Source organism: Camelus dromedarius, chromosome 18, assembly GCF_036321535.1.
Source record: "Camelus dromedarius isolate mCamDro1 chromosome 18, mCamDro1.pat, whole genome shotgun sequence".
In the NCBI taxonomy this organism is placed as follows: domain Eukaryota; kingdom Metazoa; phylum Chordata; class Mammalia; order Artiodactyla; family Camelidae; genus Camelus; species Camelus dromedarius.
In genome coordinates, this window is record NC_087453.1 from 44,845,738 (window position 1) to 44,858,699 (window position 12,962).

Consider the following 12,962-nt stretch of genomic DNA (forward strand, 5'->3'; position numbering starts at 1 on the left):
AGTGTTTTCATGACTGAAGGTGTTAGGAAACCATTGGACTTCAACTACTAGGTATTTCTGAAATTAAAGGTTTTCTGGGAATGTCTTGTTTGCTGCGTGTATGTGTACGTGTGTGTGTTAAGCAAAATTTGAAATTGGTCCTTTTGCCAGAAACTTTCATTAGGTGGGTCTCTGTGGCATGAGCGGTTGCCTCCTCTGTCTCTAAGAGGCCTTTCTACTAATGTTCTTCCAGAACCTGTCAATCCCTCGACTCACCTCCCACCAGCCTGGCATCTTGGCAGCTGCATGGAATTTGGGGTGTGTTTGATTTCCTTTTGATACACAGGCGAGGATCTGCTCCCCCAAGAGCGAGGCCAGGGTGGACACAGGGCTCTGACTTGTGTCTGGTCCTTAATTCTGAAGACCACCCTGCACTGGCCTCTTGTAGCGGGGAGGCTGAGCCCTTGGGCGGTGCCATGTCCCAGCCGCATCCTTCTTGCCTTTGCAGCTGCACCACCTGAGGCTGGGTTGCAGCGGAAGATTCTGCAGAATCAGGGAGGACCCTAGAGAGGCAGGATAAGCCTGGAAATTTTGACACAGAAACATCAGGAGAGGTAGCTTTGCATCCTTACTTTTTTCCAGCTGAAGGTTGAGGATGGCCAGCCTCAGAGTCCAGGCTGGGACTCGAGCCTGACGACAGATGCAGAACTCCCCAGCTCCGGGCACCTACAGGAGCCGTCCTCAAGAAGGTTCCTGTTAAAAGCTCACCAGGGGGAAGGTACAGCTCAGTGGTGGAGCACGTGCTTAGCACACACGAGATCCTGGGTTCCATCCCCCGTACCTCTATTTAAATAAAAACAAACACCCCCACCCAAGCAAACAAAAAACAAAATGGAAACATTATTTTAAAATTTAAAAATAATAATAAAAACTGACCAAGCAAGCTCCAGAATTTTGTTTACTGAATAGTCTTTGAATCGTCTAGAATGAAAAGACATTGCCTTGTTTCTTTTCTGAATTTCTAAACATTAGTATAAGAGACATTCTGGAAACTGCTGAACAGAATCTGCCTGTTATTCTCCAGATGTTCCGGGATCTTATACTTAGTTCTTTTCAGGTTTTGTTTTTTCTAGTAACAGATTCCTTTTCTCAACAAGAGTCTGTCTTTGGAGACGGGGAGTGAGGCTGGGGGATGTGTTAGTCGTGGCCCAGGCCTCACAATGTGAAGAGTCAGATGAGGCTTTGAGCCGACTCTGCCTGCAAATGCTCTTCCCCCCAGACCACTGAAGGGCCTGAGGCTCTGAGGAGACTGGGATCGGGGTTCACGTGCTTTACAAAAAATAGCGTCTTGATAGCGATGCATTCACAGGTGTGGGAAGTGGGTGGGTTTGATTCCAGGTACATGAGAATCTGTTTGTAGCTGAACGGTAAATCCCCAGGTGCACTTTGGGTTTTTACAGACCTGCCTTAAGCAAAGGCAGCTTTCCTGCCTAGAAACCTCCCCGCTCCCTCCTCCTGGGCTCAGCCGGCTGGTGCCTGTCCAGCTGCTCTGGGTGGGATCCTGTCTCACTCCTGGTGCTGAAGTAAGGCATTCTGTATCTGGGGACCTTGCGTGGGGAGCTTAGCATCGCTGTCCTCTGTCCGGTGAGCACAGAATTACAGTCCCAGGCTGAAACTCAGCAGAGACGTTTACACCCAAAGCCTACCGCTTGCTGCTCGAGGGGAGGCTGGAGAGGGTGTCCTTGAAGGAAGTTCATGAGCAGTGAGGACAGAGCTGCGAGAAGCCTGGGTTTGTTGTCCTGGAAGGATTTGGGCTGCTTCTTTTTCTCGCCCAAGGCCCTGAGACAGCCAAAGGCCGGGGACTCTAGCTGACTGTGGCCCTGGCCATGTTTCCCTTCTACCCTCCTAACTTCTTCAGCTAGTAATTGAGTTGACATAAGACAGATTAACAGGAGAAAAACAATTCCGCATGCACGGGGGCCTCAAAGGCATGAAGCCCAAAGACAGGCAGTAGAAGCTCCTAGGCCATCTGGAGCAGAGATGAGGGGAGCCCAGGGCTTCAGAGGGAAGGGGGGCGGCTCACAGGAGGGGGGAGGAGGAGGTGTTGGATGCAGAGGCGTCTTTCTCATGTAAAATCACCTTTGCTGTTGGCTCCCTTCCTGGACCTGGCCTTGCTGACTGAAATAAATGTGCAGCCTAAAAGTTGAGAGTTACGTTTTATCTGGTGGGAGGACTCGAGCTGGGATGACAGCCCTTCAGATGGCTCTGAGGCACTGCTCCGAAGAGGCAGGGGAGGAGCTAGGATATATAACAAAGACCAGGTAGTTGGAACATTAAAAGATTACTTGCTATCTAAAGAAAACCAGGCATCTCAAGTTGAAGAATTTAGAGCTTTTCTGTGTATGGGAGGAAGCAAACATTTGGGCCCATTGAACTCATTCCTTTGACAAGCACCTAGCTGTCTAGGGCCAGTGTCCTGTCCTGTCTTATTCTGAGTCCCCTCAGAGGGCACCACTGTGAGTGGCTGCAGAGGCCAGGCTGCGGGCTGGTCTTCGCTGTGGGGTGGCGGCAGCCGCTGATGACTTGATGGCTTCCGCATTGTTTACTGATGTGGTTTGCAGTATTTTTCGTTCACAGCCTCCATCTAAGTCCTTTTAGGCAGTTAAGGGGAATTGATAGCTCCTGTCCGTGAATCTTTCGGGCCACGTCTTCACCTTGAAACAGCCCACTTGCCAACGTGGCGTACATACTTTGGGGTGGGGAATTCCACATTCCGTTCACCACTCATTTCCTGGTAAACAGAGGGACAAGAACCCTTTGCCTCCTGAGGCTGGAACTGAGCTGCTGGCCGAGGACAGGCCTGAATCAGAGGGCTGCACGTGGACCCAGAAAGAAGCCATGGAGAGACCCAGGGCCCCGGGCTTCTCGCTGCCTGCTGGCTTCCTCGCTCCCTTCGGCAGATCACCCCCAACCCGGCCCCAGGGTGCCCGGAGCACGCGTTGTACCCACGCCTGCCCAGGGCCAAGCTGGGTTATGGCTGGGGTGAAGTCAAGCTAATAAGAGACGAGAGTACTGCAGCCTAAGATGGGGTGAGTGCCCCAGCGGCACGGAGACAGGGGGTGAAGGCATTCGGCGCAGCTGCAGGAGACCGGTGGGGGCAGGGTGGGAGCTTGGTGTTGGCAGGTGGGCTGGAGCCGGTTACGGACACTCAAGAACAGCGTGAACGTGGGCATGGAGGGCGCTGAGCGATGGCGCGTGGGGGCCTTTCTCAGGATATGCTTCCCCTACCCCGACTCTCAGAGAAGGGTTTAGGACGATGAATCCGCGAGAAACGTCCTGTTCTCATCTGAATTGTCTTAGCCACAATTTTTCACTTATTCATGTACCGCTTTTACTATTCACTTACCTAATATTTTCCTTTAAACTGACTCACGTGATACATGTGTTTTAAAATAAATTTGATAAGCCAGTCATGAAAAGGAAAGGCTTTCAAAGGTAGCGGGGAAATGGAGAAAAGGAAATTATTAGGACTCGTCTTGGCAAGATCGCCCTCCTAAGGGGACGGAAGGGGCTGACCAGGCTGAATACCTCACTAGTGCCCAGGAAACTTGAAGTTGCTCACATTCCTTTGGAAGGTTGAAACTGCACTTAATTAGGTTAGGTGTGGTAAGTTTTGGTGGGCTCAGCACAAGTGACTCCACTTCGGGGCTGCCCCTTGCCTTTTTTTTTCAGTAGTGGTGGTTTTATAACAATATGAATGTATTTAACACTACTTAAAAGTGGTTAGGATAGTAAGTTTTATGTTTTGTGTATCTTACCACCGAAAGAAATGGGGAGGAAAGTAAATTTAACCTCCACCATAATTGGGAATGACACTAAATACTATAAACATGTAAGTATTAAATTAAGTACTGGACATTAAAATAAAAACCATGCCTCCATGTACCACCTTAGAATATCTAGCACTCTTTGGAAATGGTTGTCAATTTTTAATAAACCATTGACAGGTTATAAAATATCAGGATTAATCTATTCTCTCCCGCCAGATAGGGGATCCTTTTGAGTTCTTCACTTTGTAGCAGGAATGCAGCTCTTTATGTTAAGGGGACAGACAGTGAGATGAATCTTAAGCCCATAATTAAGGCAAAAGCAGGTTGGAGCCAGGGGCTCTGCTTTTGTTATTGTGTTTGTTTGCTTTTATTTTGTTTTATTGACCAGGTTGGCATCTTATTGATAATAATTAGCCCCATCAATTTCTCTTGATTCATTCTCTGGCTGTTTATTAGGTCTTTACAGTGTAAACAAGGAAACACTATTAGTTTTCTTAAAGGTCTGGAAGGTCCACTGGTGACCTTCAGGGAACCAGCCCTCAGGCTGCGGGAAGAGCTCTGAGCCTTCCCTGAGGGCTGAGTTATCCAGGAGCACTTTGCTGGGAGTCCAGGTGGGAGATAAGACCAGGGTGGAGCCTGTCTCTCACCTCTTCAGTTTCCAAATCCGGGGCAGCCCCCTGGGTTACCCAGCCCCACGTCCAACACCAGGAGGGCCTGGGAGGAGCTGTCGCCCCAGGCACCGTGCGCATGCCGAGACCCGTTACCCAGGTGGACACGTGCCACCCTTGGGGAGAGTAACAGTGCGGCCTTTGGCCTTGGATCTGGTCCCCTTCAACTTCATTTTTGCTGTTCAATCAGCTGAACTAGGATTTTTGTAAATAGAAGGTCGTTGGCTACGTTTACTCCACCGGGTGTTTTAGCCACACAACATCGCATCAGAGTTTATGTATGTTGTGCGTTGCTTTGTTCACTACCTGTTACTTGTTTGAAAAAAAAGACTGAACTGTAGAATAAGTCTACACCCCGATTGTTGTTTGGGAGGGAGCCTGGCAGAGGGAGCGACGGGTCGATGGGTCGGGAAGGGCGAGGGAGCCTGTCTGAAAACACTTCCGTCTGGACCTCGACCTTAGAAGATGCCTTGATAGATTGTGCTGCCCTCTGGGGTCCTGGAGGGACGAGAAAGCATCCTTTGGACACTCTGCTGCCAGGTAGTGGTTTCCCTGAGATGACTGATTCTGAGACGTTTCTTAGAACGGGCCCCGTGTCCTCTGTGAGAACGCGCCGCTGCCCTCGCTCATTCTTGCACCTGCCTAGACTACCAACGCCTGGTCCCAGGAGCAAGGGGACCACAGCCAAGCAGAAAGGCCACTCTCACCCGACACTGCAGGGCCTTCATGGGTGTGACCAGTTGCTGGTGAGCCCTGGCCCCAGAGTGGGTGGGGTATCCCCCCAGCTGCTGCAGAGCCCGGAGGCCCGGGTCAGTTGGGAGCGGGGCAGGTTAAGTCTGAGTTTTCCAGTGTTTGTTCTCTGCCCCTGGAGGCACCTGATGCTTGTGGGGCGTTCTCTGCTGTGCCCAGGATTTCTGCCTGTGTGTGTGGGTCCTCACTGAGTCCATAATTGAGCTCCAGATCCCCATGAAAGCAGACCTAGGCACTTGGAAATAATAATAGTTGAATAAATGAATTCTATGCCCATAAAAACCCAGTGATGAATAAAACATTTAAAAATATAAAAAAGAATGCTGTACACCAGAAACTGACACACCATTGTAAACTGACTGTACTTCAATAAAAATTAAACACAGTGAACATTTTTAAAAATATATAAAAATAATCAAAAATAAAAATTTTAAAAGGATTTTTTAACATTTTTTATTGATTTATAATCATTTTACAATATTGTGTCAAATTCCAATGTAGAGCACAATTTTTCAGTTATACATGAACATACATATATTCATTGTCACATTTTTTTCTCTGTGAGCTACCATAAGATCTTGTGTATATTTCCCTGTGCTATACAGTATAATCTTGTTTATCTATTCTACAATTTTGAAAAATTTTTCAAAAAGAAAAAGGAAGAAGAAGAAAAAAAAATGGTGAGATGGCAGATATTTTCACATCTCATTTTCCCCATCCTATTATTTTGAGAAATTTCAAACATTACAGAAAGTTGCAAAAAAAAAAAAAATACCATTCATCCAAATTCACCAACTGTTGAAAATTTCCTTATCTCTATTCCCCGCCCCCTTTTTAGGGGGGGGGTGAGGGGCTGACCATTTGATACTTAATTTCCAACATTTTCACACGTTGCCCCTGTATTTTTCAGTGAGCATCTCTTAAGGACAATCACATTTTCCTGCAGAACCATAATAATATCATCACAGTCAGGGGATTAGACACCAGTGCAGTTTATCTAATACACACCCTTGTTCAGATATTACCAGTGGATCTTTGTAGCTGCTTTGTATTCTGATGCCGTATGTGATCAGTTCCACGTCCTCTGTATACCTGTCACGTCCGTTAGTCTCCTTCTGTCTGTAATAACCCACGGTCTCTTTTCATCTTGTATGACACTGACATTTTTGAAGCATTCAGGCCAGTGGTTCTGCAGAAGTCCCTGAAATCGGATCTGTCTTTTTCCTCCCGTGTGGACTCAGGTTAAACACACGTGGGGGCAGGAAGACTAGGTGACGTGATTGACTTTCTCAGAGCATCAATCAGAGGCGCCATGTCAGGGGGTCCTCATTTTTGGAGATGGTGACCCGATCGCCTGGTGAAGGTGACGTCTGCCAGGTTCCTCCTCCCTCTCCGCTTCCTGATGAGGAATCTGCGGGGTGATATTTTCAGATTGCGAACGTTCTGTTTCCCAGCAGTCTTTTCGCCTGCTGGTGTCAGCATCCATCCACGAGTCTCGCTCGCATCGGCTCTTCATGACGGGGGAGGTGTGGTTTCCCACCTTCAGGTTAGAAGGACGAAGCTCGGAAAGCGAGCTGGCCAGGCCTCCGGTGCCAGCCCTCCCAGCGGGGCCGCGCGATCGGAGTCCCCGGCGTGTCGCCTCAGGGCTCTGTCTGTCGTGAGCCACTCCTCCCCTGCCCTCCCTCAAGTCTGCGTGCTGACGTCTGTCTTACAGGTGATGTGTGTATTCGTTTCATCAGCTTCTTTCTTGGGTTGAATTCCCCTGAGACAGGGATTCTTTTTTTATTTATTTTTTTTTATCAAAGTGTAGTTGATTTACAATGTTAGTTTCATTATTCATTATACATATACATACTTTTTTTATCTTTTCAGATTCTTTTCCATTATATCTTGTTACAGGAAATTGAATCTAGTTTCCTGTGCTGTATGGTGGGACCTTGTTGTTTATCTATATATATTATATATTTTATATATAATAATGTGTACCTGTTAATCCCAAACTCTGAATTTATCCCTCCCCTGCCCTTTCCTCTTTGGTAGCCATAGTTTGTTTTCTGTGTCTGTGAGTCTATTTTTGGTTTGTAAATAAAATTTGTATCATTTCTTGAGGTTCCACATAGAAGTGACATCATGTGGTATTTGAGACAGGGGTTCTTGTTTGGGGGTTTAATTAAGAGAGGGCCAGAAGCAGCCCGGAAAGGAGTGAGGGGTATAGGATGGGAAGGGGAGGAAACCAGGCAAAGACGTGGCGTCAGCTGAGTGTCACCTCCCCCCGACCCCGCCGGGAGCTGTGAAGTGTGACTGGCATCCCACAGTTGTCCCACCGCCAGGCAAGAAGGCCTCTCCTACGGCCAGTGTGTGCATGTCTTCAGCGGCGCATCTGCCCCCAGAGGAGGGCACCACTTCCCGGTTGTCCAGAGAAGGGGGCAGCTGTGAGCTTCTGGCAGCAACCCGGGTAGCAGGGGCAGGGGTGCCTGCTTGGGAAAGGGGACCTCACAGGCAGGACACCACCAGCATCGCTGTGGTTTTAGTATCTCCCTCATTGGTTCTTTCCTGAGGCTTGTCCCCAGTAAAAGCCAATTTGTCCTGTAATAACATGCTGTAAACCTCAGGTGCCTGGCTGCTTAAAGGCGCGGGCTTAGTCATTTGCAAAGACAAAGTTTAATTTATGGTTACTTCATTATGACGCCCCATGAATCTTATTCATCGCCTTTCTGTCCGGGTCCTGGCTTTTCAAGGTGAGGTCATTTGTCAGAACAATCGCTTTTTAGCTTCTTCTTCTCTTCTTTTTTTTTTTTTTGGCAAGGGGGAGGCAATTAGGTTTATTTCTTTCTTTATTTTATTTTATGGAGGTACTGGGGATTGAACCCAGACTATACTATACACTGCCCCCCTCCTTTTTAGCTTCTTAACAATTGAGGCATCACAGGATGAGCCCTTCTGAGGAAGGAAGAAGTGTCACCTATGTACTGTGAGCACAGAGTGTCAGGACTGCTGTGTTGGAGGTGGTAGAAATTGGTCTTGGCTAAATATCGCCAATCTGAGATGGCGGGGCTGAAATGTGTCTTTATTTGTGTTCCCAGAACTCATTCGATGGCATGTTCCTTGTCCTCCTTCCCTCCCCCAAATACCCCACTTAAGTGGGTCTGAGTTCAGGTGCACATTTTGCTCTTACATCTGAGACACGTGTTCCCCAAGTTCTCAGAGCTCATTAGAAATGCAGAGTCCTACATCTCGCTAAAGAAGACATCCAGACTGCCAACAGGCACATGAAAAGTTGCTCAGTATCGCTAATTATCAGAGAAATGCAAAACTACAATGAGCTATCACCTCACACCGGTCAGAACGGCCATCATTAAAATGTCCACAAATAATAAATGCTGGAGAGGGTGTGGAGAAAGGGGAACCCTCCTGCACTATTGGTGGAAATGTAAATTGGTGCAGCCACTGTGGAGGACAGTATGTAGGTTCCTTAAAAAACTGAAAGTAGAGTTACCCTATGGTCCAGCAATCCCACTCCTGGGCGTATATCTGGAGAGAACTCTAATTCAAAAAGACATGTGCACCTCAGTGTTCACAGCAGCACTATTTACAACAGCCAAGACATGGAAGGAACCTAAATGTCCATTGACACATGACAGGATAAAGAATTGGTGTATACACAATGGAATATTATTCAGCCATTAAAAAGAGTGAAATAATGCCTTTTGCAGCAACATGGATGGGCTTAGAGATTATTAAGTGAAGTAAGTCAGACAGAAAACGATAGGTATTACATGATATCAATTATATGTGGAATCTTAAAACAGATACAAACTTCATTTACAAACCAGAATAGACTCCTGGACACAGAAAACTGGTTGCCAAAGGGAAAGGGGGAGGGATAAATTAGAGGTTTGGGATTAACAGATACACACTACTATGTACAAAATTGATAAACAACAAGGACCTGCTGTACAGCACAGGGAAGTAGATTCAATTTCTTGTAATAAGCTATAATGGAAAAGAATCTGAAAAATAAATAAATGTATGCACACGTATAGAACTGAATTGCTTTGTTGTACACCTGAAAGTAACATTGTAAATCAATTACACCTCAATTAAAATCTTTTTAAAAAAAGAAATGCAGGGTCCTAGGCCCAGCCCAGACCTACAGAATCAGAATGTTTGGGGCTGAAACCTGGAACTGCGGCTTCACAGACCCCAGAAGATGCCTCACCCAGGCTCATGTGCTGATTCAGAGCGATGGTTGTAAACTTCGCTGCCCACTGGGGTGGCCCTGGAAACTCTAAAACATTCTGATTTCCGCATTCTACCCCAGAGTGTCTTATTTATTTAATCTGGGGTGCAGTCTAGCCATGCAAAAAATTCTAAGCTTCCCCCAGGCGATTTTCACGGGCAGCCAGGGTTGAGAGGCACTGCTCTAAACTTGCCCGGTTTACCTTATGGGAAAGGAATTTTAACACCGGCTTCGTTTTGAAGAGTTTGTTCTTAGAGCTGCAGAGATTCACTTCAGCACCCCTGGAGGCCCTGGAATGGCGTTACAGAATGAGGAGCTGCCCTTTCTTGGCTCAGATTGTCCCATCTGGAAACTCGTAGCAGAGGTCATGAAGAACACTCACGTCTTTGAGAGCAGACAATGTACACTTGGGATGGGAGCAGCAGATTCTTTAGATCCGTAGAAAGCCCTCGGGAGGGCGTGGGGAGACGGCAGGAAGGGGTCTCTGGCCGACCGCGTGCCATTGTCGCCGGTGTCACTGCTGAGTCTGCACCCCACAAGGTGCCGTCTTCGGTGGGCTTCCTCTTAGCAGTGGAGTGGTCCACGTGGGGCGGCACACCTCCCTTCCCCTCTGCCTTACGTTCCGGTCCATCCGTTGTCTCCCTCCTTGTTGAAGGCTTCATCCAGGCCACCCATTTGGGTCTCTTGGGGTTTAGATGCTGGAAGATGGTGGGAACCCCAGCCTGAACTCGACCCTTTGGATGTGAATGGTCAGGCCTGGTGGTCCCACTGGCTGTTCCAGGACCATGTTGATGGCAGCCCACTGAGAGCCAGGGACAGTGGGAGCTCGGAGCGTGGCTGAGGGAAGGACGCCCCAGAGCTTAAGCACCCTTGGCTGGGGGTAACACCGTCTTTCGACAAAGGCATGTCCTTGGGCAGATTATTCAAGCAGCCTGAGCTCCCCGGTGCCTTTTTTTTTTTTTTTTTAACTAGGATCCTGGCACCCCACCTTTCAGAGCTAGAGTGAGGGAAAGATGAGAGAATATTCATTCACAAAGGTCTGGCCAACGGTAGATGCCACATAGATACAAGCCGTCCTGAGTTCATGCTCTGACCTGTTGCCTGAAAAGTTGGATGAACACCAGACCTCTTGAATTTCCAGCTCTGCCATTTCGTGACTGTTTGTCTGGACATCTCAGTAGCTTCTTGGGCCTCAGTTTCCTCGTTCATAAAATGAGGATTAAATACTTAATGACAAGGTTAGTGTTGGGCACCAAAGGAGATGACAGAAGTCTTGAGATTTCATTCACGTGTTCTACAGTTCAGTGGTTGTCAGGATTTCACAAAGCTGTACCGCCGTCAGCTCACCGCGTTCCGGAACATTTTTGTTACCTTGAAGGAAACTCCATGCCCTCAGCATTCGCTGCGTATCCCACCCCCCCCCCAGTCCCAGCCCCAGGCAACCTGATCTTTCCCCCTCTGTGTTTCTGTCTAACCTGGATGTTTCATGTACGTGGAATCATACAGCATCATGTCCGGCTGCTCTCACTTCGTGTGAGGTCTTCAGGGCTCACCTGTTTCGAAGCATGGAGCAGTGCCTCATTCATCACAAGAACGAGTGAATATTATGGCTGAATACAATTCCGTTGTGCGGATAGACCACATTTTATTTATCTGTTCGTTCGTTGTTGGAGATCTGGGCTGTTTCCACTTTACAGCAATTATGAATAATGTTACTATGATTTTATGAACAGTGCACCACCATTCAGCTGTGGGGTTTATTATAAATAATATTAGTAATGAAAATGAAAGTGCTGAGATGTGTGGGAAGAAATGAAATCCAGTTCATTTGGGGACAAATTTGTGTGCCTAAGTGTGAGTGTGAATGCTCGTCTTTTGATTTTTTGTTTATTTCTGCAAAAATGAGAATATTTATTTTCTCCAGGCAATAGAAATAACATTTTTCTTTCTTTGGTAAAAGTTAAGTACCATTGCATTCCATTTTTTAAAATAATTAAGTCCTAAAAATATATATTAAATTATGTACAGTGTATCACACTTCATTTCATATTTTTTTCATTCAAAATTATTTAATTACAAGGCTGGATAATCGAAAAACAAGCTTCAGAACTAGGAATTAATATACTGGTTAACCGGTGATGACGCTAGGGCAGTGAAATGATTAAACAGAAGTGGCTTGAATCATACGGTTGCATTAATCTGGATTTGATGTTGGTCCAGAAATCTATTTACAAAATTAAAAACTACAATCCATCTTGATATTTGTTTTCTCCCCACGTCCATAAAATGAATCTTATGTTTTAAAATACACGACGTTTCTATTTATTCTCAAAGTCGAGCTCACTGAGTTCACGTTCCTGAGCTTCAGGACCTCGTGGTTACCGTGTGGAACTGAGCGTGTAGGGCTCAGAGTAAGGAATGTTAGATGGCAGGCGAGCGACCACACAGCACGTGGGGTGTTTAACCCCTCTGACAGCTTGGCAGAAGTGGAAGGTTGGCTGCGTCGATGGTGGCTGAGCCCTGCGGGGTAAGGTGGTACCTGCCCTCAGGAAGCTTTCCGTCTGGCGGGGAGGACGGAGAAGGTGGTGGTGACAGGACGGGGCCTGTGCTGGGGCGGGCCCGGCCTGTGAGACTGCGGGATGCTGTCCTCGTTCGGGAGGTTGTGCGGCATCCAGCTGACCCTGCGCATCCTTTCTCCCAGCATGGTAAGACACCAGGACAGTGGCCGCTCTGAGGAGAAGGACATGAAGCCCTGTCCCCGCGACTCCGGCTATGACAGCCTCTCCAACAGGCTCAGCGTCCTGGACCGGCTCCTGCACACCCACCCCGTCTGGCTGCAGCTGAGCCTCAGCGAGGAGGAAGCCGCGCAAGTCCTACGGCCGCAGCCTCCGGGGGTAAGACGCAGAAGGAGAGAACAGCTCGAGGCGGGCAGGGCCGCCGCTTCCTTAAAGAGAAAGACTTGGCGTTCCAGAAAGTTCTTCCCGGCCTGTAGGAAGCCCGGTTCCTGGTGTGTACTGGGTACAATGTTGGGAAGTTCTGGAAACTATGGAGGCGGGTCCCAGGAACAGAGTCCTCTGTGAGCTGTCTTTCTGCCTTCATCAGTGGCAGCTGCGGGATGACAGGGCATCTGGGTGACCAGGTGGGGCCACTGGCCAGGGGCCTCGGGCCCGACTTCTTGAGATCCGATGCTGGGGATGGGCCTGGCTGTAGGGTCCGCGTTGCCCCCAGCCGTCTTCCTTTCACGGTGAGCCTGGGAACCCTGCCAGCGCCCAGCCGTCCACCTGGGGACCCAGTCCATAGTGTTGTCTCTTCTGGCTGCCGTGTTACCCCCCTTTCCTTGGGTTTTCTAAGTGGCTTTCCACACAGATCACAGTCCATTCTGGTCTCTTTAGCTCCTGCCCACCCAAGACCAGTCTCATCTCAATCAAGCCCACTCCATGACGCAATTGAAGTGTCTCAAAAAAATGTCATTCAGAGATTGGCAGGTATGTCCTG

General features: G+C 48.0%; 1 protein-coding gene across 11 annotated transcripts in view; it reads left to right on the forward strand.

The window, feature by feature from the left end:
- The window catches only part of RIN2 (Ras and Rab interactor 2), a 196,999-nt gene that overhangs the window by 145,328 nt on the left and 38,709 nt on the right, over positions 1-12,962 (forward strand). For 10 of the 11 annotated variants that reach the window (XM_031434317.2, XM_031434316.2, XM_064475918.1 and 7 more), the window contains one exon: positions 12,169-12,361. The exons of the other annotated variant lie outside the window; for it this stretch is intronic. In XM_031434317.2, coding sequence (XP_031290177.1) covers positions 12,169-12,361 — 193 coding nt within the window. The remainder of the gene's footprint in view (positions 1-12,168; positions 12,362-12,962) is intronic. 11 annotated transcript variants of the gene reach the window in all.